Raw genomic sequence first — 15,912 nt, 5'->3', positions numbered from 1 at the left:
AGTATACAATTCAACTAAATAATACTTATTTTTTTTACCTTTTTTTGTGTTTTTTTGATGTTGATGTTTTTTCTGTTGGATGTTTATTCTCTGTCTATTCCTATTGAGAGTCCACTAGGACTGATCGCAGTTCATTGAGTTCTTCATAGATTCTACATAGGAATATATACTGATTTGGAGAGACGTAATACTGGAAGTTCAACCGGAGTTCAGCATTTACCTTCCCCTGTGCCCCAGTGGCATAATGCCCAGTGGGTTACCAGGACAGGACATGAGTGGGAAGATGTGCAACGCTGACAACTGTTCAAATATTCTAGGCCTCACTTAATCTGGCTTTCCACTTTAAAAGTCTGTTTGTCTTTTTTTTTTACTTTTTTGTGTCATGTGAATTTGCTGAGGTTATTTAGAACAAGCAAAAAATCAAGAATTTATATATTTTCTCTGACCTAGACAAACCACTTGTTTAAAGAACTCAAACTCACATTGTGCATTGTGATCGTTATTTTGGCCCTATATGTTTTGCCAATATTTCCCCTATTTATTATATAGTGCTACATAATATGTTGCCTAGATATAAACACTGTTTAATAATAATTATATTAATTTACAAGATAATGTAACTAATAGAATGTGTTTTTTACTGTCTGCATATTCTTTAATTTCAGGCATGCTGCCAGTTGTATCAACAAGAGAAATGTCCAACTTTGAGCTCACGCTCAGCCCTGATGGTACTCGGGTTGGAAACCATAAATGTTCCAATCTTCTGGACTACAATGAAGTGAGGACACGTTATGGGTTTTTAACAGATGCCACCAAGAATCCCAATGTGATAGGTGAGACGTCACCTTACCAGTACAGCACACAGCTCCGCGGCTCCAATACTCTACGTTTCTACCGCAATCTCAACCTGGAGGCTTGTTTGTGGGACTTTACCAGCTATTACGATATGTCTGAACTACTGACTGAATGTGGAGGAACGATTGGTACTGACGGACAGGTATGTTGCTGCAAAATTCTATACAACGTATTACATTAAAGTACTATTACTATTATTTATCCTAATTACTATTTTAAAATTATTCCAGAACACCTACAGTTACAAATGACCATGAAATAATTGTGTCTGGTTTCTGGATGTTCTTGGTGTGGGGTTTTCTCTGTGATATGCAAGTTCAACCCTCCAATTACCTATTTACTGCTATCTAGAGAAATTTCCCATCGCTTGTACTTCATTAATGACAACCAACTAACCAGATGATAACTAACAAAATTATTTTATAGGTTCCCTTCTTTTAAATTTACATATTTGTGATTATCAAGCACCCAAAACTGATTACATGGGTAGAAAATATCAATCATATGGGAAATTCCATCCCAGTTGGAACACATCCTTATAGACATGTTTATATCAGAACATTTCTTGGCCTATCCATTAACTTTCTACTTGCAGGATAACAAGAAACCTTTTAATATATTATACCTGGAGGCAAAGACATGAGCAGGAAAGTTCTTCTTTCTGCCCTCTATACCATCTGATTTTATGTTTATGCCTGAAACAAAAATCCCATGTAAGAATCTATCGGAACATATATGGAAAATGAATAGATTCTGTTTATTTTCTTTGAAGTGGAAACAGCAGGTAACTGAATCTTAGGAACCAGGCTCTTCTCTTTTATCCTCATTACTGACAGAACATTATTTAGGTTCTTATTTATGTGAAACATCCAAGATCACCAGCCACCACTGGCATAGGCAGTTATCCACATAGCTAAGTTTGGAAAAAATAGGGCCAATGTCTTTTAAAGATATGGATAGGTGCCAGATCCGTGCCGCATTAGTCCTGGCAGATGGCGGGTCCAAATGTCATATGTCATCTTATAAAAGGAATTTTTATAGGCGATCATGAGAACAATCAAAATAAATGCAATGTTTCATGGGCAGAGGCATGATAGTAATGAATAACTTAAATGCCAGCTAATGCCAGTTTCCATGAGCATTGCTGGGTTTTTACCATTGCTCACTGGAGAGAATTAAAGGAATTCATCAGAGGCAGGGCTGCATGTAACGCATGGTAATAATGGACCAGTGTATAAAATAGCAACCTAAGAAAAACCAACATAACTGCCTAATATTTAGGTCTTCTGTATACATATGACAATCTCTCCCAGTGAGTTACATACCTATTTATGGCAACAGAGCTTCAATGGTTTCCCAATTAAAGTTTTTTTCCTTTGCTTGGCCGACACTGAACATTATACAGATCCTTTTAGCTTTTACATGCAGGACAAAGGTGCAAGTACCTGTAATGGGTCTTAAAAAATATCTGCACTAGTTTGGAGATGACAGTCTGTCAGAACTGTGCTTTGTTTGCTGCTTGGCCTATCTGCACTACAGGTACAAGATAAAGTGATAGCCTTTACAAGCAAATAAGGCCTGAGTGAACGTGGGTGATCCAGCAATATATATATATTTGTCAGGTCATTTCACAACTAGCTTAGCTTGCCAGTTTTACTCACAATATAGTGGGTTCCTTGGGGTGGGGACCCTTTAAAATTACATTGTCCCAAACTAATGACAAAACTATCTTTGCAGTGGGGTTCCCCCATACTACATACTAAGAGTTACATTTTCATTTTTGCCTAGGGTACCAGTAAAAAGCAACTTTCTTGTCCCTTACTTCTTCTCATGTGACTGACCTTATAAAAACCCTTCTCTAATTAGACTTCGATTAGTTGTAAGTTAGGTTAATTGACTTCCCCCAAAATTGACCTTAGACTGTGGTAATGACATATGACTATGGTAGGGACATATGACGATGCCATAAATACTGTGTAATGATAATAATAAATTCATCACATACAATGCTGGATAATTAGTCCTGCACTGCATGCAGGGTCAGCCCAGAACACCTTGGAGAAGATAAGAGCAGGGTGTTCCAGGGGAACAAAGGAAAAGCTTAATAAAAGTGCTTTTTAATGGCACTCCGGGCACAAAAATAGGCTTTAAACCATTAAAGTGCTGAGAGAAATCTACTGCAAGGGTGGTTTGTCATTTACCTGGAGTAAGGCTAATAGTAAATGTCCTTTTAAACACTCCAAAGTTGTTTTCAGCTGAAGTAAATCATTTCTACCCAGGTAATTTTCACCTTCCACAAACACAGATATCCAGGAAAAGTCTGTGAGATAGACAACACATCTTTGTGTGCACCCTGCACTTTGTCCTGTGTTGTCACAGGATAAATATCATGGCTCATTTAACCAGTTATCAGAGCTGCTAAATTTGTAGTCAATGACCTGCTGTTAAACCTTTGAAGGCATTTATGGGTCTTTTTTAAGATAACATAGGAAGATTGATAGAGCTTCCAGAATGAGATTTGTATCTTGAGGTTTGCATAGAGATTTTTCTGTGCACTAGCCAGGTATAGACACGTAAATAGTTCTGGTATGGTCACACCACGTGCTGCTTTTCTTTGGTTTCCTGCATTTGTCTCTTCTGTTTGTTATATTGATTATATTATTATATAATCTATAACATGAATAGAAAATTTCAATTGTTTTAAGGTAAACACCAGAATGTGTTTAAAAAGAAAATATGCAGAAATTTTAAAATGCAAATCCTGCTGCAGTACTCTTCTTGTCTACAGAGCTGTCTCCTGCAGGAACTCCTCTGAGACAAAGATGTGCATTTACCAGATGTCAACTAGGATTATCAATAAAGTTTTGGTGAAAGTTATTGCCGTTTCTATATTTGACACATTTATTACCAAATATTTGAAATGAAAAATTAAAATTAAAATGCCCTTTTTTTATAAAAAAGCTTTAGTCGGTTATATCGAGTATTTGCTTAACTACATTTTTAAACATTGCCAAATAATCATCTCTTTTTGCCAAAAATAGGTGAATAAATCTATTTTGTTCTCCTCTTTGAAAGCAGAGAATGCAATATGCTACTGTGGTCTTTGTTTCAGTTTTTACTGCTTCTCACAACTTTTGTAAAGTGGTGATATGTTACTTCCTTCAAATGAATAAAGTTTCTAATTGCCATTTTAAAGATGGGATTATTGTACCTGTATTTTTCACTTTTTAAAACCTAAATGCCTGAAAGAAAACCCACTGATAAATCTGGGATGATTAAAATGTTGAACAGGTTTCTAAAGAGCCAAGTTTTTTCTTCACTTTGTAATAGATAGATACCTGTGTAGTCTGGTGCTCCAGTAAGAGGTATTGTTCCCTGTGATATTAAATATGGATCATTGTTTTGGATCTAAATCCTTTTTGATTCTCTTTTGGATCACATTATATATGAATTGTCATTTGACACATCTAGTGTAGTAACTTCTACAGGTTGATTACAGGTAAACAGTGCAGTGGTTATTAAAATATTGGATTCTAATCTAGCAACACAGAGGTCCAATCCTATAATTTATCACTTGATTCTTCTTCCACCATGGATAGCCCTGGTTAAGAATACCTCTTCGTGACACTTTAGGACCAGGAAGTGCTGAAGGATTCAATGTGTTATACTAATATAGAATAGAAGTAAGTGGCATGATCATGGGTACATAGTGGGTCCTCAAAGACGTTAATGTGCACAGCATCTTTAGGGCCATAACCTGTACTTGGTTCCAGTTGAAAGTGATGATACCCCTGGGGACAAGAGAAGCTACTCATATACCAAGCAGAACTTCATGGTGCTTTACTGTGATGCTGTACGTATTTATAAATTATAACATATATACCAGAGGTCCCCAAGCCCCGGTCCACAGCCCACTAGACAGCACAGAGACCAGCGGTGGTCTATTGCTCTGGCTGGTGCACCCCCCAGCGGGGTCAGGAGAAGAACCCTGCTGGGGGTGCCCATCAGCCAGAGCCACGGACCATGTCCCCCGTACAGATCGCAGGCTCAGGGCAGTAGGCAGGTTGTGTCTATGCACACAACCCGCCCATTCTCCCATCGCAAGCTCAGACTTGTGATGGGAGATTGGGTGGGCTCTGGCATTATGACATCACTCGAGGGGAAGTCTCCTTCCCCTATGAGTGACACAGGAGTCTGTAGATTCAGTGGTCCACCAGCTGCAAAAGGTTGGGGACCACTACTATATAACATAGAAGGCTATAGTTCAATGTTTCTCAACCAGGGCTCCTCTAGAGGTTGTTAGGGGTTCCCTGAGTAATGAGTAGTTTGTGACTCTCAGGTCAGTTACCACACCAATGATCTTTTTGGTTACCGATAAGAGTTGCAGCCTTCACACTGGCCAGAAATATAGGAGATATTCTTCCCAATGACCACTAAGCCAATATACTGTGAGCTGTGGATATAATTATTATAGAAAAGGGTTCCCTAAATATCTGAAAGTTATTTCAAGGGCTCCCTCATGTTAAAACGGTCAACAAACGCTGATTTGGTGGATACGTTGTTGTCCTTGTAAGCAAATATTGAATAGATACCGGTCACATAAATTACCTTATTTCCAGTGACCCTGGCATAGTGGTAATGTGACTTCCTGGCACTCCCTTTAGGATTATACTAGTGGATATCAATGCATAAGGTTGCATTAATCCTTTGTGTGCTTTGGACATGTATGGCATGATGTGTCAACACTCTCTTGTGTAAAGGAAACCTTGTGTGTGCTGATGGTTTAGCACTGCTCATCATAAAGCTGCAATTACCGCGGGTTCACGCTGCACCTGTTCTTCTGATTAGCAGCAAAGCTCATTCAATTTACTTTGACTCCATAAAGTCTGCACTGTAGAGTCAACACGAGCTGATAATCTTTTTCTGGCCCTCACAAGGTTGAAAACCTACAGCAACTGGGAAATAAATGTGTCTTTAATCAAGGCGTCAGTACAGGAACTCTTATCACCTTTCCGTCTTTGATATTATATAGAAAGGGATATTCATTCTTTCCCCGACCTTCTACATCACAAAATGTTTCACAGTACATTCATTTTTCACCTGCGTGTTTCAAGGTGGACCTTGGCGGAGCGCACTTGTAGGACAATTTATATACAAAATGATCACACACGGCCGATCAATTGTTAAATATCAGATTAGATTTCCGACAGAATGTAATACAGTTGAACCTTCTTAAAGAGTAACAGTACTGGGGAAGCTGTGCCCAAAAAAAGGCAAAAAGGTCAATGTGCGCTCTCTGCAGCTGATCCTTTCCTAATTATTAGTGTAAGAAGCCATGTAGCGTGCCACTGTGTCCGCAGTAAAGGTGGTGATTTTGGTAGAGGAGCAAGGCTTTGATGTCAGATCTGTCCACCAGTCATTAGGTTATTTTAAAGAAATAATAAAGCAGAAGCAGGGAGATGTTTGCACTGCATGTCCTCAGGTACAGCTTCCTATCCAGCAATCTCTCCATAGAATAGAAAGCAGCACGGTAGTGACATCACTAAATATTGTATGACGTGAAATCAGAGGCAGCAGTGCCTTGGATGATCTTACACTGTAGATATAAACCTATTAGGTTACAAAACAGGAATGCCATGGCACCTATTAAATAAATTATGATACTCCATAGTATCATAATTTATTCAAAAGGTCCTGTCCTTTTTAAAAATTGAATAGTTGGGGTGATCTTTAGTATCTTTGTTGTATTATATTTTACTAGTTTGGTGTGAAAATGTGTGAAAACAACTGGTTGAACCACCTGAATTTGAAAGCAAGAGGCGGTGTCTAGCAGTGAAAGGGTTAATACAAATCATTAGCATGTGTCAGTTTTAACTTGCATGGAGTGCAGTTCTGTAACTAAAATACTGAAAATTGTATTAATGTTAATTTTAAAGACAAAGTAACAATCATCTTTTAATATGAAAAACTGTACATGTATCACCGAGTTTTCTACCTGTATTTAATACGATGTTACAAGTAGAGGGAGTCGTGTTTTCAAAGTGCTTTTTTCTGTTTAAAGGTCTTGAATCTTGTACAGTCCTATGTAACCCTGCGGGTGCCCCTGTACGTGTCCTATGTATTTCATTCACCGGTCGGAGTTGGAGGCTGGCAGCATTTCGACCTGCACTCTGAGCTGCGGCTCACATTTGTGTACGACACCGCCATCTTGTGGAAGGATGGTATTGGTAGCCCACCTGAAGCAGAATTACAAGGTAATATTACATATTTTTAATGTTATTGTATCATTTAATGTGCAAGATAGTTTACCAAAACTTGTAAATAATTATTTATTATTCATTGATATTATACAATAGTAAAAATTCTCCTCCCTTGTTTCACCTGACACTCCTAGTTTCTGTGTACCAGTGTTGAGTTAAACCAGAAGGGAGGACAATCTTTACTAATATTGTCCAATATCTATTTACCAAATGTCCTACAGGGCAGAACGTTATGGGACTCTTTAAAGGGTGACAAACATAGCTATAAGTTAAAAAAAATGGAAGCCGAGCAAATTATATGTGTGCTCACTGGTAGCCCACACAACAAAACAAAGATTCCCCAGCACGATCTCCAGCTAGTCAGCTGATGTATAAATAAAGTAAAAATAGTACTGCCTTAAATAATTGCAGTGTACGTCTTAACTGAGAATGGAGGTGGGTGTCAGGGACAGTGTAATTCCTGTGCTATTGCACAAAAGTTACATCAATGGTGGCCATCTGGGGCCCACTGATGAGCATTACAGGGCCCAACAGTGAGGAAGGTGTCATCATCAAACAGCTGGAACCTGGACCTGTCAATGTTGGAGTAGCACATGCTAGGTTCTAGGTGTGCCATATTGAGCAAGTATGCTGTGGATACATTATTATATTATTATTTAGTTACATGTGCAACCACACTGGTAATACAGGGCTGTTCTGCAAAGCATGGCCCCTATCTTTAAACTACATATATACATATAATATATATATTACATATATATATATATAATTAATTAGTGGAGAGCAGACTTACCTTCAAGGTGCTCCTATTGTCATTAAGGGTACCTGAAGCCCAACATCACTCAAGACAGGTGACAATCCCCAGTGTATGTCTGTACCAAACTACACACAACAATAAGATCAAATATTCTTGTAGACCAAGGAATCCTCCATCTGAAATGAATTGCTATGTGTGTCCTCATTAGGCAGAATCCTGCTCACTAAAGATAATAGGTGTCTTGCAGATTTGAATTAAATGCTAATGTGGACACCAGCTGAATTTAAAGGATATTGCTACTTTAAGTACAAATATCCAGCATCCTGCCTATCACTACCCCACCCTTCACACCCCAAAAATATCAAATACTCTCCCATCAATCACTATGGATTTTCACAATTCTTTCAGCCTGTGACCAAAATCTTCTTTGCTCCCAGTTTTGGCTGCATAGAGGTTTTTAGATAAATTAGGTTGAATCATGTACATGGTGCCTGATGGAACTAATAAATACCATAAGGGAACAAGACAAGATACTTCTATACTCCTCATGGCCTATAATGGTCATGCCGGCTTTCGAGGAAGCAATGCTACCTTCTGTGAGCAGCTTTTCTTATCGATTTCATAATTTTTCTGACAATTTCATTTAAAATAATCCCCTTGCAGAGTACAGCAAAAGATAAAAAGCATCCTGGGCTCTAAACTCTGGATAACCATAAGACCTTCATTAAAAAAACGGGGGGATGATCGGTTACACATCAATGGGAATGTAAATCCCAGAGCTAACAAGGCCAATTTCATTCTGGGCTCTCTAATGCTAAAAATAAAACCTAAAGGCGTTACCATTCATTGGGCACATCTACCAACCTAAATGGACAAAAAGCCGGAAAGTAAACCTACCTGATGCTGCCTATAGGCCCTAAATTTACAGGCACAGCTAACAGCAGGGTGGGGGACCACCATATGGACCTCCGGTATCACTTCATACAAACGTTTATCTTTTAAGACCTAATAAAATATTATCAGCTGTTACTTTGGTTTTCTTTTAAATCTTTTGTCACATTGATATAACCTTCGTCATTTCTCAAATCCTTTCTAATATTGTTTATGACCCAAAATGTTTTCCCGTAGAGAAATGTACAGACACTGAAGTGAAAACTTAATGGTGATTGTTTAATTGGCAGAGTTGATCCATGTGGACGTATATTGTCCTTGGGATGAAAATTGTTAACGAGAAAAGTTCTAAAACAATTAATTTATCGCAATAGCAACAGTGCCATCTGCTGGTGAACTTGTATTTTCTCCAAATTCTTAGTTATTTCAAGTTATTATTTAAAATATGTTAATAAGTAATAGTTAAAAATATTCCTATTGATATTACAATTATTGTCACATGTGTGCTCTTGCATGTAATAATTCTTTATTTCACGAATGCAGTTAAATTTACCTTTCCGTTACCATTTGCTTTCATTTTCCCCCATGCCCTTCCCTTCCCTGTGCAGCCCAAATTACATTCTAGTTTTGGTATTAGTCCTTCAAATTTACAATCTTTTGTACAATTTTTTTGTCTGTAATAAAATATTATAAATTTAAATCTGTCATAATTTTTTTTCAGGTTCTCTGTACCCAACCAGCATGCGTATTAACGAAGAGGGACGACTGGTTGTGAATTTTAAAACTGAGGCTCGGTTCAATGGTCTCTTTGTGATGTCACATCCTGGTAAGAATAACATTGGTCACTTCAGCTAGAATCAGCAAATTACCTAATTGATTTTACAGTAAAAAAAGGTTTTGCACTCTTAACAAATCTGTCTGTATCAGTCTAGTTCAAAGAAAAGCACACACACAACTATATGCGTATCGTATTATATGCTTGTCTTTAATGCAGAATGGTGTCTATTATGACCAAAGCTGCCTTAGCCCCCCAGCGTTCTAATTCTGTCCGTATTTCCACGCAAAAAGTGTTACATTTTCTTGCATGGAAATTTATTTTATATTGTAGGCCTATAATTCTTAGACATAACTCACCAAAATATGTCCAATATTTAATAAATTTATTAATAATAAACTTTAAATAAAAAAACACAAAAATCTGTTAAAAATTGAAAGCAAAATAGTGAAACGTAATATAACTCTAGAGTAGCATGTATAATATACGTATATATAATATAATTTTATATATATTATATAAAGATTTCTTTGTATTGGACTCAATACAGCTATTTTGTCTTGAATGCAATACAAAATTATTTGAATTTCCCGCTGCTCCTTCCGCCCGCACCGACACATGCACCAACGTCACCGGGAAACCCCGGAGAACGTCTCTGCATTTGGCTGGAGATCGGAGGAAGAAGACGTGTCCCGAGGAGCTGCAGGGACCTGAGTGTGACTCGGGATTACCGCTTTTTGCATGGTAAATCCACCCTGAGTTACACTCGGGTTTACCTCTAGAGGGTTAATCTCAGAGTTCTATCCAGACAAAAAAATGTATGCCCTAAATTTGTATAAATTAAATGGAAGCTGGTGGGCTATAGACCATCCCTGGCATTTATGTCTTGGATACTTTAACAATAAAATCTCTACTGTTTCTGTACACCAAAAAGTTTTTTTAGAATTCCCTTTATTGGTAAAAAAAAAAAAAAGATCTAGAAAATCTAGGAGGAAGATGGCTACATCAGGTGTGCAGATCTAGTAATTCAGTCCGGTTTATGTAAGAAAGGTTGGGTGCCTTTATTATAAGTAGGTAGTAATAAAAAACAAAAACAAAAGAAGAACTTTCTTCAGAAACAGGAGTCAGAATTTAGGAGAACTCTGTGCTCTACAAATAATTGCCTAGAGCTTAGCCTATAAATGGTAAGTTGTATAAATAATAACCCAAGTGTGTTTGTTCTAGGAACCTCATTGACCTCTATGGTCATGTCCGCTGACCACCCTGAGCTGATCTTCTCTCTAAGTCTTGTACGGAGTGAACCAACCTATAACCAACCTGTTCAGCAGTGGAGTTTTGTTTCTGAATTTGCGGTAAGAGAAAGTTAGCATTACATTAATGACACAATGTTTCCTCTTCACAAAGTGTAAACATTCCTAATACTGTACACCATGTTTAATCATTTTCAGTATTTTACATTTTCTAGTTTATAGTATAAGCTTTTGTACCTGGGATAATAATAACATAGGAAGCACCAAGAGGCATATGTATATAGCAATAAATCTGACTTTTACTAAACAATAATCACAGGAGAATCTTGCTGGCGCATGCGTTTAAATAACTGTGATTTATTGAATACCAGTGAACACTTGGTTGAAGTACCTTTCACTTTATAAATAGGCCCCTAAGTTTAGTAAAATGGGAAACCTTAACAACATTGCTTTTGTATATTAATAACTAGAAATATGTACTCATAGAAAACATGCCAGATTTTCTCTTTAAAACCCAACTCCAAGTTTGAGTCCCCCCATGCACCAGAACATTTCTGCTCTTTTAACAAAAAAAAAATTATAGTTGTAATTTCCCAAGGTGATATCACCCTGGTCCATTGATGTTTCCCAGCTGTTACCTTAATATTACAGAGAGCTGTGCCACCTAATTGCCCGGGCTGGAGTGAAGGCTGTCAGGAAAATTTATCTTGGGTATTATTAAACCCCTATGAGGATCATGGCTGCATTTGTATAGTCTTTGAAGAGCAGTGCTAGATATTAAGTAGTTACAGCAGCTGAAACTTTTTTTTATATTTTTAGCCACTGCTGGTGTTCTGATATTTATGGAGGTTTTTAATGATTTCCACCTCTCCCCTCCCGTACCCTTACAAAATCAAATTTTGTATGACTATTGCTACTGTAGATGGTACAGTTGTTCGAGGTATTTACCAAAAAAAACATCATAAAATGAGTGCAGTGTTTTAGAGAATAACTACAATTTATGTTACACAAAAATAATTACTAAAAAAGATGTTCCAAAAACTTTCTTTGTTATTAATGTCCTGAACAGGTCCGGGATTATTCTGGAACGTACACTGTCAAACTCATCCCGTGTACTACAGCTCCATATCAAGTATATAATGTGCCAGCCGTCTGTAATCCTCGGGAACCAATAACGTTTGATGTTGACATCCGATTCCAACAGGTATCTCATTTTAAAATAATGGATGTGTTATATTTTTGGAATTCAGTACATCAGAAGCTGAATTAGCTGATCTGTGTTATATCTAAAGAAGCTTAGCACACATGGGTTATTTACTCAATTTGGATCAATTTAAAATCGAATCAGTTATTGATTCATTTATAAATCTAAACACATTTTTTGGACCTGAAGTCAATCTGAAGTAAAATGTACTTTGCCAAACTAATTTTCCTGGATGGATCAGTAGGGAAGCAATAGGACAAGCTGATATATCTTATTTCAAAGTATATTATTGTGTGCTGTATGTGCTGGGCTTTTACCTACAGTACATGATCATTTAAGAATATTATACACATGTTCAGTGTTTTGGGCTTCCATCCAAAGGAGTCCCAATTGGAAAATCGATCAAATCAGTTGTTCAAGTACAAAATTGGGACTTCTGGAGTGCACCAGCCCTAATACTCCCCATACTGGGCCTGATTTACCTATACTGGGCCTGATTTATTAAAGCTCTCCAAGACTGGGGAGGATACACTTTCATCGGTGAATCTGGGTCATTTACCTATCTTAGTAAATATTTTCAGTCCTGGAGTAGATCTATTCCAGGTTTGCTGTGTCACCCAGTTTCCCTGAGAAAAGTATATCCTCTCCAGTCATGGAAAGCTTTAATAAATCAGGGCCACTATCTCACTACTTGTGTCAGCAAAGCAAGTCAAACACAGCATTCAAAATGTCATCTGTGCCACTTAGTTAAAGTGATTTATTGCCTTCTATTACTTCTTAGGTCAGTGATCCAGTGGCTACAGAGTTTAGTTTAAACACCCAGTTGATACTTCTATCTAAGAAATCTCTCTGGTTGTCGGATGGATCCATGGGATTTGGCCAAGAAAGTGACATTGCCTATTCTGAAGGTATGATGCCTGTATACTTTTCATAGACTGACTTCTGTAACTTCTTAACAATCAAAAGTCAAAAGATTTTGAATTTCTATGTAAATATAATAATTATTAAAAAATTTTGTGTGTAGTTAAAATTTGGTACGTGCTCATGTTGTCTGTAGAAAGTTGTACAAATGAAAAGAAATATTATGCGTTTTTTGGCTGTTCTCCAGCCTCTCTCCATCCTTCTCTTCTATAATGTTAGACAACAACAAAAATTATTAAACCTGCACTGGTATTTGCATTCTAGGTTTTTCTAACTAATCCATGATATAGCAAAATATTAAAATAGAGAAATTTCTAAAAATAACTTCTTGATACTTTAGTCTTTTTAAGATAGTCCCTTTCCCTATACTGTACGTAAAACACACATATACGAAAATGCTTTCCGTTGCTCAGAGAGGGATATGAGTGTGGCAGAGACTAAACTTCTGAATTAAAGGTTGTCATTCTATGGTGAGAAGTCTGGAGTCCCTGAACATATTGAAAAATGCAGAATGGGAGGCAACATTTGTTAACAGCAGGGAAGGTTTGGCCACACTCACAACCCCCTGGCGGGTGGGGCTACCTTATGGCTGAGTCGGTAAACAAGAAACTGGAAAGAGGTCCATCTATAACCCAAGCAACTCTGTCTGTAGCTTCCATTTTTGATACCATTAAAGCTTGTTTTCCTCCAGTCTTTATTTTTAGGTTCCAAAAAGGTAATGTAATGTAACTAGACTAAATATTAGGTACAAGATCTAAACAAATTGGGGGTCCAATTGATTGTCCCTTTTGCTTAAAAATATCGGATTGTTGTTGTTATGAATATACAAATAAGATCTATCATTAAATGTTACATTTGTATTGAGTTAGGCCTATGAATTTCTGAAAAGAGCTTATCTTTATACTGAAGACTGGACTAATCTTTTGGAATGTTTATTCTACAGGTGACGTAATTTATGGTCGGGTAATGGTGGACCCTGTACAGAATTTGGGAAATTCATTTTATTGTAGTATTGAGAAAGTTTTCCTGTGCACTGGAGCAGATGGCTATGTTCCAAAATATAACCCATCCAACAATGAATATGGCTGCCTTGCTGACTCAACATCTCTTCTGTACCAATTTAAAATTTTGGTAAGTTTTATGGCAACTGTACCATCAAAGCTGGTTTTAAGGTTAAGCGCAAACATAGAGATGCTAAGTGCGCCCAGCCTTCATCAGCCAACAGGGGCCCTCATAGGAACCCAAAATTAGTTCAGTAGTGGAGCCCTTGGTTAGTTCTGCACAGGAGCCCACTGTTGGCTACATCCACCACTGTTTAAGATCTTTTACCTTTTGTTACTGTAAGTAAGATTGTAGAACATTGTGAATGTAATGTAATGTAGTTTTTGTCGGTGCATTGTGTGGCAATCCCATGCCTGGGGGTATTTGCAGACACCACTGTTGAAATGCCAGATAGATATTTTAGAAATACTTGTCTAATAGTTAGTGTTTAGTCTTGTTTATGCATAGGCAGAAACGGATGTTCCACCAAGCCAAGCATTAATGTTTGTTAAAGGACTGGCCAAAGTTTTGTTCTGTGCAATATTTATCCATGTGTCATGAGTAAAATAAGTTTCAAGGTGGTGGAATAAAAACTTCATTTTTAATGAAATCTTATAATAATATTAAAATACCTTATTTATTACATCTTGTTAAAAAGTTATAAACACATGCCAAGTTAAAACATTTTTACACATATATCTATAAAAAGGATCCCCTCGTGTTGTCCTGTCTCAAGATCACTATGTAAGTCATAAGTCTAATATAATCAGGATGAATTTATTGACTTGTTTTGGATATCCTAAATTATGACTCAATGTGTATATAAATGTTTTTAATTGTAGATTCCCTATTTTTCCTGAAGAAGAGAATTCCATTCCGCGAAACGTGTATACAAAAGTGGAGACACTCACATCTTAAAGGGGTGTCCCACTCAGGAGATTTTATCATGTGTTTATAACTTTTTAACAAAATTTAATAAATAAAGTATTTTAATATTATTTGGAAGATTTCTTGAATTTTTAAGAATGGCCTTTAAAGTCCCATTATTTTATGATTTCATGTGTTTTGTGTTCTAAGTGTTTAGGGATTGGCCAGGTGGATCTGTAATTGGTTGGTTATTTTAGTTGGTTATATTAGCACCCATATTACAAAAATTGTTATTCATTTTTATTTTGTATACATTTTTTTATGTTTGTAATTTTTTCTGACAATTGTCTCTACCCACAGGACAAAGCACAACCAGAAACTCAAGCTAGCAGATTTGGCAGTGTGCAATTTAACGCCAGGCTTGCCGCAGATGATCCAGAGGCATTGCCTTTAGTTAGACAGCCGGGTTCAGATGGATTTAAAGTTGACTCCACTCCTTTGTTTCAGGTGTGTGATCTTTAACAAAAATACTGCATACTCTTACTTATGAAAGCTGACTTTCCTTTTAGTGCAAAAAAACCCTTTTCATTTGTTATATGTTATACCATAAAACATGTCTTTGTATGCTATAGTAAGTGGAAGTTCATTTTGTATTATAATTCTACCAAGTTATGTTTAAGTTAGGTGTTTAGCTATAAAATATATTTGTGTTTGTCATACCTTACTAGTATTATTAACAGTTACTATTTGGATGGTGCAGTAAGAACCATTTGTAAATTTGACATACCTACCCAGAGACCCAGCTCCTGTGACTTTTGGAAGAGCATGGTATTGCACAGAGATTGTACAAATGCCTGTGAAGCTTCCTGTATATTCAGGTTAAGGCAAACCCACTAGCAATAGGTAACATTAAACTTGATATTATCTGTAGCCTCCTCAAGACTTCTGATAGACGTCACATGATTGATGCTGCAAATCTTTCACTAGCACGACCACTAATCTTTGCAAGAATCATTTGGAGTGTTTATGTAGCCTATAATTTTGAAGATATTTTCTGATTATCCAAGCAGCTTCCTCAGTAACTAATGAAT

The 15,912-nt window shown here is 36.9% G+C and overlaps 1 protein-coding gene across 1 annotated transcript in view; it reads left to right on the top strand.

Moving 5' to 3' along the window:
• FREM2 (FRAS1 related extracellular matrix 2) overlaps positions 1 to 15,912 on the top strand; it is a 120,705-nt gene that overhangs the window by 99,810 nt on the left and 4,983 nt on the right. The window contains exons 16-23 of the mRNA XM_072403953.1: positions 666 to 997; positions 6,917 to 7,109; positions 9,485 to 9,589; positions 10,763 to 10,890; positions 11,858 to 11,992; positions 12,774 to 12,900; positions 13,857 to 14,044; positions 15,182 to 15,328. Coding sequence (XP_072260054.1) covers positions 666 to 997; positions 6,917 to 7,109; positions 9,485 to 9,589; positions 10,763 to 10,890; positions 11,858 to 11,992; positions 12,774 to 12,900; positions 13,857 to 14,044; positions 15,182 to 15,328 — 1,355 coding nt within the window. The remainder of the gene's footprint in view (positions 1 to 665; positions 998 to 6,916; positions 7,110 to 9,484; positions 9,590 to 10,762; positions 10,891 to 11,857; positions 11,993 to 12,773; positions 12,901 to 13,856; positions 14,045 to 15,181; positions 15,329 to 15,912) is intronic.

The sequence above is a fragment of the Pyxicephalus adspersus genome, chromosome 1 (genome assembly GCF_032062135.1).
Source record: "Pyxicephalus adspersus chromosome 1, UCB_Pads_2.0, whole genome shotgun sequence".
Taxonomy (NCBI): Eukaryota; Metazoa; Chordata; class Amphibia; order Anura; family Pyxicephalidae; genus Pyxicephalus; species Pyxicephalus adspersus.
Note: the sequence above shows the minus strand (reverse complement) of the source record. Positions and strands in the feature narration are given on the sequence as shown.